The sequence below is a fragment of the Microtus pennsylvanicus genome, chromosome 1 (assembly GCF_037038515.1).
Source record: "Microtus pennsylvanicus isolate mMicPen1 chromosome 1, mMicPen1.hap1, whole genome shotgun sequence".
Lineage (NCBI taxonomy): Eukaryota > Metazoa > Chordata > Mammalia > Rodentia > Cricetidae > Microtus > Microtus pennsylvanicus.
Window position 1 is genome coordinate 190,377,945 of NC_134579.1, and position 15,853 is coordinate 190,393,797.

Here is a 15,853-nt window from a genome sequence, read left to right on the forward strand (position 1 = left end):
CCTTCTGTGTTGGCATGTTTATTGATACAATCGTTATTCGGGTGATGCTTAGGCACTCTTTGCTTTTAAGAGCTCTCTCACTTAACTAACCACATTCATTTGGCTTTGGTTAATTCTAAGCGCCCTATTGTTTCCTACTTCTGCTTTCAATCTTCCTGTCTTCATGTTTAGATATGTCTTGTAAGCTGCAGATAGTTGGATTTTGTCTCATCCTGTTCTCCTTAAACATATTTAATATTTCACTTTTAACTGCAGCCTTAAATCCATATACTTTTATAGCTTCTGTGCATAGGTTTCTTCCACCTGTCCATTAAACATTTCTGCTGTCTGTTGATTGGTACGTTGTGTGTGCTGCGTATGCGTCTGTGTGTGCACGCACACGCACGGGGGAGGTGTTCTTGTCTATGCATGTGCGTGTGTGTACAAATGGACTCAACCTTGCCAGTGCACATGGAGGCCAGAGGTGGCGTAGGCTGTCTTCTCTATTGTTCTCAATATTGTTCTTTTTGTGAGAGAGACTCTTGCTGAAGCTGGAACTTGCTGTTCTCTGTTAGGCCAGCAAGACTCTGGGCTCCGTCTCTCTCGACCCTCTAAGACCTGGGTTTGTAGGTATGTCCTTCACACTCGGTTTTTTAAGGCAGGTGCTGCAGATCCAAACACAGGTCTTCCTGCGTGGGAAGCTAGCACTTCACTCACTGAGCCATCTCCCTTGCCCTTCCTTGGCATGTCTATTGGTTCTTCCTCACACTGCTGTGTATCTCCAACTGTCTGTTGAAATCTGACTGATTATGTATCAATAGTAGTGCTTGGACAGGTCTTCATCAGTGACATCTGAAGCCTAATAGGACTCTACCTTCCCACAGAGAGACCTGAGACCACCTTACTCAAAGTTGAAAGAAACCCCCTGCCCTCCAAGGGGCATCAGAAGCTTGTTCACTTTCTGTTCATTTTTACCCCAGGATACAATCCCTTCCAGGTCCTAGCTAGTGTCAGGCAGCCCTTCGGTTCAGCTTCCTGCTTTGTGTAACCTCGGCCAACTGCATTGAAAGAGGAAATAAAAATGAAAGTTCAAAATCGGCAGAGCATGAAAGCTTTCGAGCGCTGTTCGCTCCTCTTCGTGCTTCTCTGGTCTTGAGTCTCACCCTATTCTCTCCTTAGTATGTGTTTTTAAGAAAAGCTTCTACAGCCCACCCTCAGCATTTCGGATGCCTTCAACAGAATGCTTGGTGAGTTACAAGAGTCTAGACATCCCGTCCTTCCTTCCCGAGTCATTTTGCTATCTTATTTTTTATTATTTCATCAAAATGTTCACATTTATTGGCATGAAGTTGTTCGTGGTGTTCCTTTTATCTGTTTGGTCTTCGCCATATCTGACATTTGCCAAGCCTCCTTTTTCTTCCTTAATTGGTTTTACTGTGGCTTTATCTCTTGTTGTTCTTGGGCAGCCTCTTCCAAACATTGCCTATTTTATTGCTTTTTATCAAAAAAAATTAACAGAATCTTCTTTCTGTTTCACTGTGTCTTGAACTTTGGTCCATATCTTTCTACTTTCTAAGAGAGTTTCTTTGTCTTTCTTTCCCTCACTTCTTAAATGGGATGGATTCAGCAAATTTCAAGCCTTGTTTTTTAAAATAAAAAACAAGTTAACTGGATTTTATTCAGAAACGTCTGCTAGCTAGCCACTCTGATGTTCCTTTGTAAATTTCTCATTTTATGTATATTGACTTCCCATTGTATTTATATTTGTTTTCATTTTGTGAGAAGTTAAGATAGTTACTGTGAATGGAGACTGCACTTCTGTTTCCTGGCCGCCCAGACCTGAATAATCGCACAAAAACTATATTAATTACCACACTGTTTGGCCAATGGCTCAGGACTATTTCTATCTAGCTCTTACATCTTAAATTAACCCATTTCTATTAATCTGTGTATCACCGCGAGGCTGCGGCTTACTGGTAATGTTCTGGCATCTTTCTCCCTCAGTGGCTACACGGTGTCTCCTGTCTCTCTATCTCTGTTCAGATTTCCTGCCTGACTTTACTCTGCTAAGCCATTGGCAGAAACAGCTTTATCCATCAACCAATAAGCAACACATAAACAAAAGGACATGCCATATCAGGTTACTAATTTATTTTTAATTTTATGTGCATTGGTGCTCTGTCTGCAAACACGGCTGTGAACCACATATGTGTAGTGCCTTCAGAGACCAGAAGATAGCACTGGATCCCCTAGTTACAGATACTTGTGAGTTACCATGTGGGTGCTGGAACCACACCCATCCTCTAGAAGGGTAACAAGTGTCCTTAACCATTGAGTCATCTCTCCAGACCCTGGCTAGTAGATTTTATGCTAGAATTTTCCTGGATTTCCACCTCCCCAAATATCTTGTTCTCAAATCTTAGTCTCAAATGATTCTCATGTCTCAGCCTCTGAAGTAGCTGGACTACAGGTGTATCACTATACCTGACTTCTTTTTCAATTTTCCCCATCTTTCTATTCTTTTGTAGTGTGTCTGTATGCATATGTGTGTGCTGCCGAATGTATATTTGTTTGTTCGTGTGTGTGAGTGTGTGTGTGTGTTGTGTGTGTAGCAGTAGTAGTAGTAGTAGCCAGAGGACAACCTCTATGTCATGGTTCTTCAGGCACTACCTACCTTGTGCTGTGAGACAAGATCTCTCACGACCTGCAGTTTGACAGTTAGGCCTGGTTGACTAACCCCAAAACCACCCTTGGACATACCTTTTTCTACAGACCCAGCCCAGATATTACAGGTGTGGGTCACTATGTCTGGCTTTTTAACATGTTGGAGGAGACGCTAACTTAGGAACCTATGCTTTTGTGACAAGAGCTTTATTGATTAAATTATCCCCACTGCCCTACATATTTCTGTTCTTGAATATACCAAATTTGAAGGTGATAAAATTCTTTTTTGTTTACTCATTTATCTAATCCACAGAATAATCTTTCAACTCATGAGCTGGCTTGGGAGGTAAAGACTCTTGCCACCAAACTTGGCCACTAGAGTATGATCTCCAGAAACCATTTTATCAAGAAAGAAAACCAGTTCCTTCAAGTTGTCCTCTGACTTCCACACTCACACCTTTCCAAGTACTCTTAAATGTATATCTGCACACACACATAACACTCCATAAGTACTCTTAAATGTATATCTGCACACACACATAACACTCCATAAGTACTCTTAAATGTATATCTGCACACACACATAACACTCCATAAGTACTCTTAAATGTATATCTGCGCACACACACATAACACTCCATAAGTACTCTTAAATGTATATCTGCACACACACATAACACTCCATAAGTACTCTTAAATGTATATCTGCACACACACATAACACTCCATAAGTACTCTTAAATGTATATCTGCACACACACATAACACTCCATAAGTACTCTTAAATGTATATCTGCACACACACATAACACTCCATAAGTACTCTTAAATGTATATCTGCACACACACATAACACTCCATAAGTACTCTTAAATGTATATCTGCACACACACATAACACTCCATAAGTACTCTTAAATGTATATCTGCACACACACATAACACTCCATAAGTACTCTTAAATGTATATCTGCACACACACATAACACTCCATAAGTACTCTTAAATGTATATCTGCGCACACACACATAACACTCCATAAGTACTCTTAAATGTATATCTGCACACACACATAACACTCCATAAGTACTCTTAAATGTATATCTGCACACACACATACACACTATGACACAAGTACTCTCAAATGTATGCACACAATCACACGAGTGCAAGTACTCACGTAAACACACACAACAGAATATAGTTGGATTATTTAAATCCATTACAATCATACTTTCTGTGGTACAGGACTATTTACTCCATTGACTCACATTATGATTGCAGGAATTTACAAGTTATTTCCACTTTCTATTTATTAATAACTTATTTCTGTTCGTCCTATTCTGTCTATTTTATCTGCTCTTGTCTCCGGTACATCTCCTTACTCATTTCACTCGTTTGTCTTTTTCTTCCTTCTACTGAAGGGATTTCATGCACTGTTTTATTCCCCTGTGGGCAGTAATGCTTGAGTTTGCTTATTTAACAAGACAAGAAATTAACCCTCCCCACAAAGCACAAGGCCCAAGGACTCTTCTATCAACCTCCATTTCCTCCAACACATTGCATTGTCAGGATATATAACTAAGTTTCTAGTTTAGAAATAGAGTGGGTAATTTCCCCACCACGAGAGGGAAAAATGCATCTTCAAAATAATTTTCTATGTATTTTAAAGTAATCTTGGAGCTAAGAACAGTAGTGCATGCATTTAATCCCAGCATCTGGGAGGCAGAGACAGGTGGATCTCTGTGTGTTCAAGGCCAGCCTAGTCTACAAAGCAAGTTCCAGGACAGCCAGAGACCCTGTCTCAAACAAAGGAAAAGGGAAGAAGGAAGGAAGGAAGGAAGGAAGGAAGGAAGGAAGGAAGGAAGGAAGGAAGGAAGGAAGGAAGGAATTTTAGAATTTAACTTCGGCTATTCATTTAATGTATAAAAATGTTCAACTGTACTTTTTAGTTTAGCAACGTGTATTTACTTCATTGTCCTTCTGAAATTCAATTAAATTAACAAAATCAATAAAACATAAGTATTACAAATCAGGTATGATAGTTCATAAGTATAACCCAGCAGCACTGGAAGGCAGAGAAGTAGAAGGGTTAGGAATTCTGGGTTATCCTTGGTTACATAGTAAATTTGAGGTAAACCTGGGCTACACAAGACTCTGTTCCAGAAAAAGAAAACGAACAAAAGAGCTAATGCTTGCATTCATTTCTGAAAAAACTCACATCCAGTCATGTGCACACTTGCAGTTGGTTAATTAAATCAAATGTCAAAACTTCTCAATAAACAAATAAAGCCGTTAAACAAATATAGTGAAACCCTAACCCCTGAACCTGTGGCTGGAAGCTGACTTGGAAACAGGAACTGTTGGCGGGTGGTCGATAGAAATAACCAGACTAGCTTTATTATAAAATATTCAGCTTTAATAAGGGTAAGAAAAGGGGGACTTACAAAGCCAGAGTTCCCGTTAAGCACAGGAAAAACAAAGAGGAAGCGGGGAGCACACCTGCAAGACTTTATAAGTCAATATTAGTCTAAAGGGATCACGCCCTACAAACAAGGTGATTGGCTGGGCTTCCCCTACAAGGAACTTTGGAACTGGACTGAAATCTTGAGGTGCGATCACTCTGAAGTACAGGGTGGGTCCTTAAGCCAAGGGCGTGTTTCTATAAGAAAAGATTCTGGGAGGAGGGGAGGATGGAAAAAGATGCAGAGATGGAAAGAGACAAGAGTGATATAACCAAGCCAAAGAATGCCAAGCACTGCCAGGCAGCCAACAGAATGGAGAAGAAAAGCATGTAACATATTCTCCCCCACGCCGTATGAAAGGAACTAATCCTGCTGACACTTCCATTCCAGATTCCTGGCTTCCAGAATGACTAGAGAACACATTCTCCATGTCACTAAGCTGGTGGCACTTTGTCATAACCACCTTGGGAAACAGCCCAAGGAGCAACTCGAACACAGAGTGGTAAGACAGAGCCCACAGCTGGTATATGCGAACAGGTACACGGAGCAATAGCAAATTTACAAGGACGCCGTGGCCTTTGTTTCTACAGTTCTTGCCTGGTGAGCCTGTAATCGATACTGTGCCCTTTCATCTTATCATTCTGTATTTCCAATGCCCTCAGCCAGAACTTCGGCTGCTAAAAATCCTTTGTCTATGAAGTAACCCAAATTATTTGGAAAGGCCCAGGCCCTCAGATACCTTGTGTTTTATTTGAGGTTGTTGCCATTTTCCCTGACTCTAATATTGGTGGCACTAAGATGATGCCCTTGGTCCAGTCTGTCCTCTGGCCTCCACCACATAGAAACAAGCAAATTTCCTCTTAAAACATTGGCATCAGTTACGCTGTGTAGTAAGTAGAATAATTCCGGTTTAGCCTTTTGCGTTCATTGTGTAAAGAACCCAAAATAGCAGGGCGGCAGTCTCCTGCCTTCATGTAATTGGTGTTGCATCACCTGATAGAAAGCATTCTCCCCCGGGCCTGTTTTCTGAACCTGCAGCAGCCAGGGTTCCCAGGCAAAGAAGAAAATGAGGAGCTTATTAGATAGCACTGTAGATAAGCCACTGTCAGGCCAACATCTTGATGCAAGCATTGCTTTTTATGGGCGAGACGGTGTGATGTGACCTGAAACCAGAATCCCATTTTTCCCAAGTACTATCTCCAGCTAGGATCATAACTCAGTTTTCCATGAGTCATTTCACCATTCACTTAAGCCAGCTGCTTCCCAGTGGTGTGTGTGGCCAGCCCAATTAATTCCCTTGCTCTGAAATGAGTGGTCTGGTCAGAGGTAATGTGGACGGGAACACACTGCTGCTAGTTAAGGCAGCTTGTGAGCTCACAGATAGTGGAGCTGGCAGAAAGATTATGAGCAGTAAAAGCAAAACCGTTTCCAGAATATGTGATCATTCCAATCAGGGCGAATCTTTGTTCCTTCCATGATGGAAGAGATCCAGTATAATCAACCTGCCACCAGATGGCTAGCTCATCGGCCCTGGGAATGGTGCCATATTAGAGACTCAATGCTGTCCCCTGCTCTTGACAGATTAAGCACTTGGCAGTAGTGTTGCCAAGGTGACCCCTGCTAAGGGAAAGTTCATGTTGCTGAGCACATGTATAGCCTCCTTCCAAACTACTCTGCCCATTCTGCTTAATGGTCCCTTCGTTCAGCAGTGAGATGGCTGGACAAAGACACTGACCGTCATCTGGCTAATGTGACCCTGTATCTCTGCCTGATTAGCAGTCTTCTCTACGGTGGGTATCTGTAGTGTGAATTCAGCTGGAAGACAAATAGTTTTACAGTTTGTACCCATTCAGAAAACCCCCGTATAACTCTTTCACGGACTTCCCTGACATCTGTTTCCCAGTCTTGTCTCATTCCTTCCAAACTGCTGACCTTCTAGACACCATTAGCAGCTGGTTTTAGCTCATTCCAGTCATGTTTGTGTTTGTTTTTCCTAGACAAGCTCTTGTTATGTTACCCAGTGTGGCCCTGACTCCTCAACTCGAGTGGTTCTCCTGCTTTAGGCTCTGTGAAGATGACAGATGCGTGTCATTATGCCAGCTTTATCTTTCACTTTTGGCATACTGCACCAAACAAATACTGTTTCAAGTTCTTGACGTGGAGACTTTACCACTGTCCATCAGACCCCTAGAGAGGGCTGGGAATGTCACCTGGGATACCGCCGGTGAGTTCTAACAAGGTCTTCTTTCTCCACTACAGGATTCTATTCGGGGACATACTGTAAGAAGAAACCTTTATTATCTTCAGCACTCTCAACCAACAGAAATCCAGCCTTGTGGTGGCTAGTACAAAAGGGACTCGAAGGATCTAGATCAGTAGTTCTCACCTGTAGGTTGTGACCCCTTTGGTGTGGAATATCAGCTATCCTGCTTAGCAGATATTTACATTATGATTTATATCAGTAGCAGAATTTCAGTTATGAAGTGGTAACAAAATAATTTTATGGTTGGTGGGGTCACCACAAGATGAGGAACTGTATTAAAGGGTCACAGCATTGGGAAGGCTGAGAACCACTGCTCTAGATTCCTCTTTACCAAGTGGGAATAAAAATTAATTTAGAATTGAGAGGCAAAAAATCAATTTATGGCACAAAGTTCCTATCTAGTTGGCCAGATCGGGTGAGAAACCCACTTCTCTAATAATTAGGGAAGTGTTGTTTGAGTGTTCATAGACTGGGGGCCAGAAGTGAGAAGGACTTCCTCAAAAGAGACAGGAGCTCTCTCCCCAAAAGAAGAAAACTAAAAAAGGTTCCAAGGAAAATGTTTTCCTGGGCTACTCAAATGGGTTAAAGGCACTGCTTCCAGACCTGACAGCCTAAATTCAATCCCAGGGATCTACATGGAAGGAAAGAACTGACTCGCGAAAGGTTCCTCGCACTGTGTGCTGTGACGTAAGGGGTGTGTGTAAGCACGCTGGCTCATGCGCACACTCACTCACTGGCAGTTCTGCTCAATGTCAATCAGCTCTCCGGTGTGCCACCACAAACATGCCCCTCATCCTCAGTAGAAGAAAACTCATCCAGCTACCGAATTTAAGCTCAAATTCAGAAATCTCTGAACACGGTCCATTTTGATCGGCTCCAGTTGTGGCCGAATGATGAGTAATGGATTCATCGTCACTATACAACTGTGTGTGTGCTAAAGAAGATGGAAACGAGGAGGAGCAGCAAGTGACGGGATGACCATTGTAAGCTTTTCCCCAACAAGAGGAAAGGAAGTAAGGGCTGCACGTCTACAGGAGGACAAGATCTCCAGTCACCCAATCAGAGTTCCAAGCTTGATTCTGCCTCAAAAACCCAGTAAGAATGTAACATCACTCATCCTTCTACTTGACAGGTCTGAAGCCTGGAGACATTGCCCTTGGGAAGCGGACCACCTTCAGCAAACTTTGCACCACTGAGAACTTTCTAGAAATGCCTTAGAACTTCCCATGACTGTCAGCTAATGACATTTGAGGAACTCTATCAGCTTGTTACCAGAAATCTCAGAGTCATGAATTTTGAGCCTGAATCTTCTCCCTCTCGTTTCTGTCTCTTAGAAACTAGCCAGTTTCCAGGGAGCTTAGTTCAGTGGCTTTTGTCGTGGACTCTCTGGGAGGTAGGAGAGGGGACATGCTGGTGTTATGAAGCTTGGGTATAGCATCGTACTCCAGCCTACAAGCTGGTTACCACTCAACTGGTGTAATGGAAGGGACTGTGTTTATGGTGAGGAGCACAGAACACTTTGAGGTGGACTCCTGAGGAGTGAAGGATCTCTGACCCAACTACTGCCTGGTCTCCACATCATCGTTTACACTAACTTGATGGGAGACAAAAAGCCTACGTGCTCTAATGGGCACCGTAGATACCTGATGCCACCAGTACAGATTAACTAGTCCACTGGCAAAAAGAACTGTGCCAAAAGATATGACATAATTTCCATCCTATTGCCTGTCTCTTGCAGGATTACAGGAGGCGAGAAGAGCCTGCACATTCCAGTAGCCTCGTTTTAAGATCTAAGTTCCTTACAGTAAGACTTACTGAGGATGACAGTCATCTTAAGATGTCTGTAGTAAAGAATACATTTTTTGTAGTTTTTCTTTTACTTACTAAAACACTGTCTATAACTGCTTTTATACATACAAAATTGTGATATGAAATTATTAAAAATTTGGCACATCCCTTTATATTTCCGTACTTATTTCATTGCTGACTGGAACGGCTTGTAGTGATTTTAGTCTATGTACTAATTACTCTTCTCAAGGCTGTAACAAAGCATCTGACAAAAACAAGGGAAGAGGGGTTATTTGGACTCGCTGTTTGAGGGCAAATCCTCTGATGATGGCACGAAATAATGACAGGAGCGTGAGGCAGCTAGTCACATGAAATCCAAAGTTGGGAAGCAGAGAGAGATGGACGCCAGCAGTCAGCCAGCTCTCTCCCTTTAATTCAGTCCAGTACCCAGCATGTAGAATGGTGTCACCCACATTTTGTAGCAAGCAACATTTGACTTTGTTTTGGGACTGCCAGCCCCCAAATGTCATGGAGACATTATGAAAGCTTGGACCTTAACTTAGGCTTGTTTCCAACTAGCTCTAATAACTTACAATTAACCTTTTCCTATTAATCTACATTCTGCCACATAGCTTTTTACCTCTCTTCCATTCTGTATGTCTGACTCCCTCCATGTCTCTCTGGTGTCTCCCTCCTCTCTTCTTCGCAGAGTTCCTTTCTCTCTGCCTGGAAGTCCCACCTAACCTTTCCTGCCTAGTTATTGGCCATTCAGCTCTTTATTGAACCAATCAGTTTTCTTAGGCAGGTAAGGTAAAATTGTAGCATGAATTCTAACTGTTCTTAATAATGAAAACCCAGAAACAGCTATCAGGGATGGAAGCTGAAGGATCAGAGGAGCATAGAGGTCAGCCACTAGATTTCTTACCTCTAGGGCAATCCTATTCTCAGACTGCCTCCTCAGACTGTGTCTTCAAACTGACAGCTTCCTTAGACTGCTGTGTCAGACTGCTCCTCAGACTGCATCTGTCTCCACCAAACCTGACTGAAACTGAGCTCGTCTCCTCCCACCTTATATTCCTCTCTCTGCCCCACTATATACCTTTCTGTCTCCATCTCCCTAGTACTGGGATTAAAGGTGCGAGCCGCCACTGCCCAGATGTTTCTCTTTTAGACTGGATCAATTTTGTGTAGCTCAGGGTGGCCTTCAACTCACAGAGATCTGTCTGCCTCTGCCGCCTGAGTGCCGAGATGAAAGGTGTGTGCCACCACTGCTGGGCTCCTATGGCTAGCTAGTGACTTAGCTCTGAACTCTGATCTTCAGCAAGTTTCTCTGTGAGATTACAAACAAGATATCACAATTTACTCAACTATTCCATGGTGTGGGAGGTCCTTCTATGTGTTGCTTTTATTGGTTAATGAATAAAGAAATTGCCTTGGCCTTTTGATAGGGTAGAACTTAGGTAGGTGGAGAAAACTGGATTGAATGCTGGGAGAAGGAAAGCAGAGTGAGGGAAGTCATGGAGTCACCGGAGACAGATGTGCTGAAACTTTGCTGGTAGGTCACGACCTTGTGGTGAAGCACAGATTACTAGAAATGGTTAAATTAAGAAGTAGGAGTTAGTTAATAAGAAGTTAGAGCTAATGGGCCAAGCAGTGACTTAATTAATACAGTTTCTGTGTGATTATTTCGGGTCTAAACTAGCAGGGTGGCTGGGAACCAAGAACCTAATTCCTCCAACAATTCCACAACAATGTTTAGTGTCATTTAACCTCAGTCAACCCAATCTAGAAACTCCCTCACAGGCAAGGTCAGAGGTCTGTCTCCTAGATGATTCTCGACCCTACCAAGAGGACAGTCACTATTAACCATCATGGTCTGTATGTTACATTTACAGTTACAGGCATCTAACCAATGAGCTTGCTAGCTTTTCCAGTCTAGAATAAATAGGGTGTCACTCACTGTTCATCAGTCCTTGATTCAGTGAGAGCTATACTTACAGCAATGGTTCTCAACCTGTGGGTCCCAACCCCTTTGCCAAACCTCTGTTTCCAAACATATTTACATTATGATGCCTAACAACAAAATTATAGCTACGAAGTAGTTTTATGGTTAGGGTAACCACAGCATGAACTATATTGAAGGGTTGCCCCATTAGGAGGGTTGAGCACACTGTTAAGATAATTGTAACTCTCTTTAGGTGTCAGTATCTGTGTTAATGAAGGTACTTGGTTTAAAATGGGCTACAAATCGCCACTTCACACCAGTCTTCTGAGCACACCACATGGTGGCACATTACAAGAGCAGAAACGATACTGTCTTGCTGCTTTCACTAGAGGGGAATTTCTTGGTCAGAAGGACGGTATATGGGACAGTATGATAGTACCGAAGTATTCCAGTTATTAATGTGCAATGGTCAGATTAGTTACTTTTGTCTGGGAGTACACGAAAGGGGGAAGGAAGATGATTTCAAAGGTGTCCGTCCATCATGGCCAGAGTGCCTGGTAGCAGAGTTTCCACCATCTTTCTATGAAGAAAAGTGATGAAGGAGCCAGAGTAAGTTACATCACCTAAAGACACAACCAATGACCTACTTCTTGTAAGCAGGCCTCACCTACCACCAAATAATGCTCTCATACCATAATGAACCTATTGAGAGAGCAATCTATTTGTCTCTGGAGGTACCATCAGAAACACTGTTAGCTTTACTATTCATCTAGGGTTAAGAATGATCCAATCAGGCTAACAATCAAAATCAGTACCACAGCTAATGGAACTAACTAACAGGGAGACGATCCAGTTCTACAAAGAGGCTCCTTGGTTATAATAAAAGGCGACTGAAAATAACAGACCCGCTGCCTTCCGGGTATCCTGCTGGGCTCCTTGAAGGCAAGCATCTCAAAAAGACCTTAGAATCAGTCACCATTGTTGTAAAATTGCCTTCTAAGCAGGGACAGTTGTTCTTGGAAAAGGAGCGTTTCTGGTGCCATTTCCTTGGTAAATCATACCCTGTCACTCTCCAGGACAAAATCTCACTTTCCCTAGCATTTGGAAGAAAATGCAAACTCCTGTCTGTAAGACACTGATGGTTTCAGGTCTCAGCCCCCTCCAACTTTATCTCCAGCGGTTCCTTCCTAGCTATGTTGGCTATGCCCTGTTCCTTTTAACACCGCAGCTAGCCACACCTCAACATCCCTTTCCTTCTGGTCTCAGTCCCATTCCTTTGAGATCTGTCAAAATCCGTCTCCACAGACATGGCTTTCTCACCCAGCTTCCTGTCCATTCTATCCCACACAAGATACAGCTATTCAACAATGCCCCCAAATAAATCAGTATGAGAACAGAAACAAATCTGTCCTACTGGGTTTTAAAATGTTCAAACGCTTTTGTGTGTGTACACTTAGGAGCAGGGAGAAAAGATAAACAGGCATCCTTGGCTACTGCTCAAATCATTAAATTCTCAAGTGGTTGTGTACTCCCAAACCCTCAGAAGTCAGCCCAAGTCATTTTCAAAAGGCCAAGAGGCCCCAGTCAGAGGCCAAACCATTTGGGAACACGACTCGCGTGGCCTTTTACAAAATCCAGGCTGCCCCGCTGTCCACCACCACCGGCCGAGGCTATGCAGCGCGGGAAGAGGGCCTGACCGCGCGGCGGCGCTCCGGGGCCGTTAGAAGCCTCGCTCCGTGGGCAGCACCGCTCACGCCGCGCCGAGGGTCCCGAGGGCTCACTCGGCCCGGTGCGGCCGTTCAAACCAGAGAGTGTGCATCTCCAGCGTCCAGCCTGCCCCGCTGCGGCCGTCCGACGGACACGCTTCTGCAGGGCCCGCCGAGCCCACGCTGAGTAAGGCCGGGGACCCCTGCCACCTCCCGGGTCAGGACCAGGGTCCCGCGACTGTTAGCTGAGCTCTTTTGTATAGAACCTATGGGTTCCGGTTTAAGGAAACAAAGCAAAACAGCAAAACATCAAAGCCCATTTAGGCTAAGCGGCTGGCCAGCAATCAGCTGGGAAACAAACCCAGGCCTTCAAAAATCTCTCCGGGCGAGCCTCAGGGAAGTGCAGCCTGCGCTCCTAACGCCCTCCGGCCACTTCCGCCTGGATCAGCCCGTGGGCTGAAGAGCCGCCTCTGCAGCCCCAGGAAGGAGGAAGGAGACCCGGAGCTAGGGCACGGGGCCGGGAGGGGGGGGGGAGCAGCGAGAGCCGGAAGTGAGCGGCTAGCGAGGATCCTTGGAGCGCCCGGGCCTGGCGGCGCTCTAGCCGCCGCGCGCCGTCTCGATGCTCCCCCGCGTCTAGTCTATTTATTGTCGCGGGGAAGCTGCGGCCGCCCTGTACCCGGAACAACAAAGCACGAAAGACGGAGCCCGAGCCTCGGGGGCTCCTAGCAACGGGCCGGGGCGGGAGTTCCATGGAGACTGGGGAGCGGGCCCGCCTCATCTTGATCCTTGTCCTCCAGCTTTTCCTCCGCGTCCGACGCAACCGGCAGCAGCGCTGCCGCCGCGTCCTCTGCGACCGCCCCGTCTTCCCACGGTAACCCCCGTCGGTGATCCGGAGAGGGGGGGCGGTTGAGTGGGGAGGCGGGCCCCGGGGCGGCCCGAGAGCGGCCGACGGGGTGTCCGCGCGCCGGCCGGGCTGCGGTGGGCTGTGCAGGGCGGGGACCCGAGCAGGGGAGTGCCACGGGCTAGTGAAGAGGACTGGTCGGGCGGCTTGGGCATCCCCCGTAAGGATAACGGGGTGGGGGTGGGGCGCCCCTGCCTGGCCGCGGAAGACCGGCCGGGATGGTCCCCGTCATGGAGTCCGCCCCTGGGGAAAAAGAGGAGCCAGCCAGGCTACTCTGCGAGGGGTCCGATGCTTCGCAGAAAACTTGCGGCGGCCCCTGTGCAGCGACTCGAAGGCAACCCCCAAATAGCGGCGCGGTCGCCTCTTGCTTCTGGCACTTGCCCGGAGGCCCGCTTTATAATAATAGTAGGAACCGAATTAGGCTTCGGGAAAACGGATCTGGAAGGCGGGAAGAGAAAATGAATTGTGCCTAGGGTTTGTGCAGGGATGAGAGTGGGTTAGGGGGGGAATAATCGCTTCATAATCGCCAGGACCGGTCCTAAAAGTAAATAAAATAGGAAATGACTGAAATAGAAAAGCCCCCTTTTTGCCGAGCTGTGCATCTGCAGGCTCTGCCAGTGTGCACATTGCATCGAGAGGCAAGCTGCAGCCGGTCCACATCTGTGAGCTCTGTGACTGCATCTGTCACCTGCAGCTCTAGAGCGACACTGGCAGTGGCTAGTGTGGACTTGTGTGTTTATGGTTAAGAAGAATGCCTTAGAATTGCGACTTGTTTGTGTAACCATAACAGATTCCCTGGGTAATTGCAAAGGGGAAATGTAAGAAGGGCATCCAGTTTTCTGGCCGTAATTTGCAGTCTCTTTCCAAGTTTGAGAAAATAGCAGTCCATTCAAATCAAGAAGTGACATGAAGCACAGTCAGGTTGAAAGAAGTATTTAGGGTTTGGCTATGCCCTGTTAAATATTCATCAGCTTGTGCTTCTCAGCCCTTCGTCACGAACTACTTGTGTTATGCTTTGTTAAATCATGTTATATGAGGTGTAGTGGCACATGTCTGTGATCCCAGTATTTGGGAGGCTGAGGCAGGAGGATTGAGGCCAAGGCCCACTTGGGGTACATAATAATAAGTTCCAGGTTTTCCTGAGCTATATATCTGTCTCAGAAAGCAAAATAAAGCTGAATTTTCCATCGGTAAGGGAAGTGTCTCTGGTACAAGAAAGGTCATGCTCTCCAGCAATAACGTTTTTGTGGTCAGTAGGAACAAAGCTCTTCGTACAGAGTTGAAGGTTACTGATGGAAACAACGCTGATATTCATAAAGGCAATGTGTCAACCACGAGTTCAGTTTGTCCCTTGCTAAGCCTGGCTTCTCCTAAGCCAAAGGATGTCATCATTGCCCCCGGTCCTCTCCTATACTCTGTGCTCCCAAAATGAGTGCCAGAAGCTGTAATCAGCTGCTGTTGTGTGCTTTCTTGAACAAGAACCAGACCGGGTACACTTTTCTCAGTCATGTGTTTTCATTTTAAGCATCTAACCAGGACTTTTGGGTCAGTGTTGTTAGCTGAAGTACTTGTAGGTTTACAAGGAGATGAACAGTTTCTTTTTAAAAGGATTGGAAATTTGAACATCGGAAAACAAATTAGGTTTTAAAATGCTTGAGATGAAAAAGTCAGGATTTTCGAAGTGAGGCTGCTTCTGTGGAGGCTGGTTGGGGATCACCCCACTGGATGCTGTGGTACTGAGCTCTGGGGTCTATTCACGGTGTGTATAAGGAACACCCCCCACCTCAGAACTGCCTTCAGACAGCAGTCCTGTAGAGCTGGACCGTTTGCCAAGACCTCTGTCTCCTGTGGTCCCCGAATGCAGGTCAGTTCTGGCTTCCTCCTTTGATTAGTTCAGTTTCTGCTTTCTGTGGTATTGGCCCAGACTCTCATGTTCTTACTTTCTCTTTTCCCTTCTGTCCTGATCACAACTGAGTTTTTATATTTTTTGTATTTTTTTTTTCTGCTTCTTAAGGAGTTGAAACCGCATGCCCTGGGCTTGTGTATGTTTTCATTAATGGAACTTTGATGCATTTTCGTAGGAATCCTTTTATTTGGAGAATTGGAGTGGATAGGTCTGTGTTCTTTCAGAATAACTGTTAGC

The 15,853-nt window shown here is 45.1% G+C and overlaps 1 protein-coding gene and 1 long non-coding RNA gene across 4 annotated transcripts in view; both read left to right on the top strand.

Annotated features, from left to right (window-relative positions):
• Positions 1 to 1,020: 1,020 nt before the first annotated feature.
• On the top strand, positions 1,021 to 9,329 carry LOC142834822 (uncharacterized). Its single transcript, XR_012907684.1, has 3 exons — positions 1,021 to 1,226; positions 5,498 to 5,707; positions 7,367 to 9,329. It is a non-coding gene; the product is annotated as an uncharacterized LOC142834822 (long non-coding RNA).
• A 3,545-nt stretch (positions 9,330 to 12,874) lies between these two features.
• The window catches only part of LOC142834853 (TATA box-binding protein-like 1), a 29,480-nt gene continuing 26,501 nt past the window's right edge, over positions 12,875 to 15,853 (top strand). Inside the window, exon 1 of one of the 3 annotated variants that reach the window (XM_075947777.1) lies at positions 12,875 to 12,996. Coding sequence is in view for 1 of the 3 variants with exons in the window: in XM_075947762.1 (XP_075803877.1) it covers positions 13,559 to 13,680 (122 nt within the window). In the remaining 2 variants the exon portion in view is untranslated. Of the gene's footprint in view, positions 12,997 to 13,348; positions 13,681 to 15,853 lie in introns of those variants that run through there. The other 2 variants (XM_075947769.1, XM_075947762.1) reach the window with 2 other exon arrangements.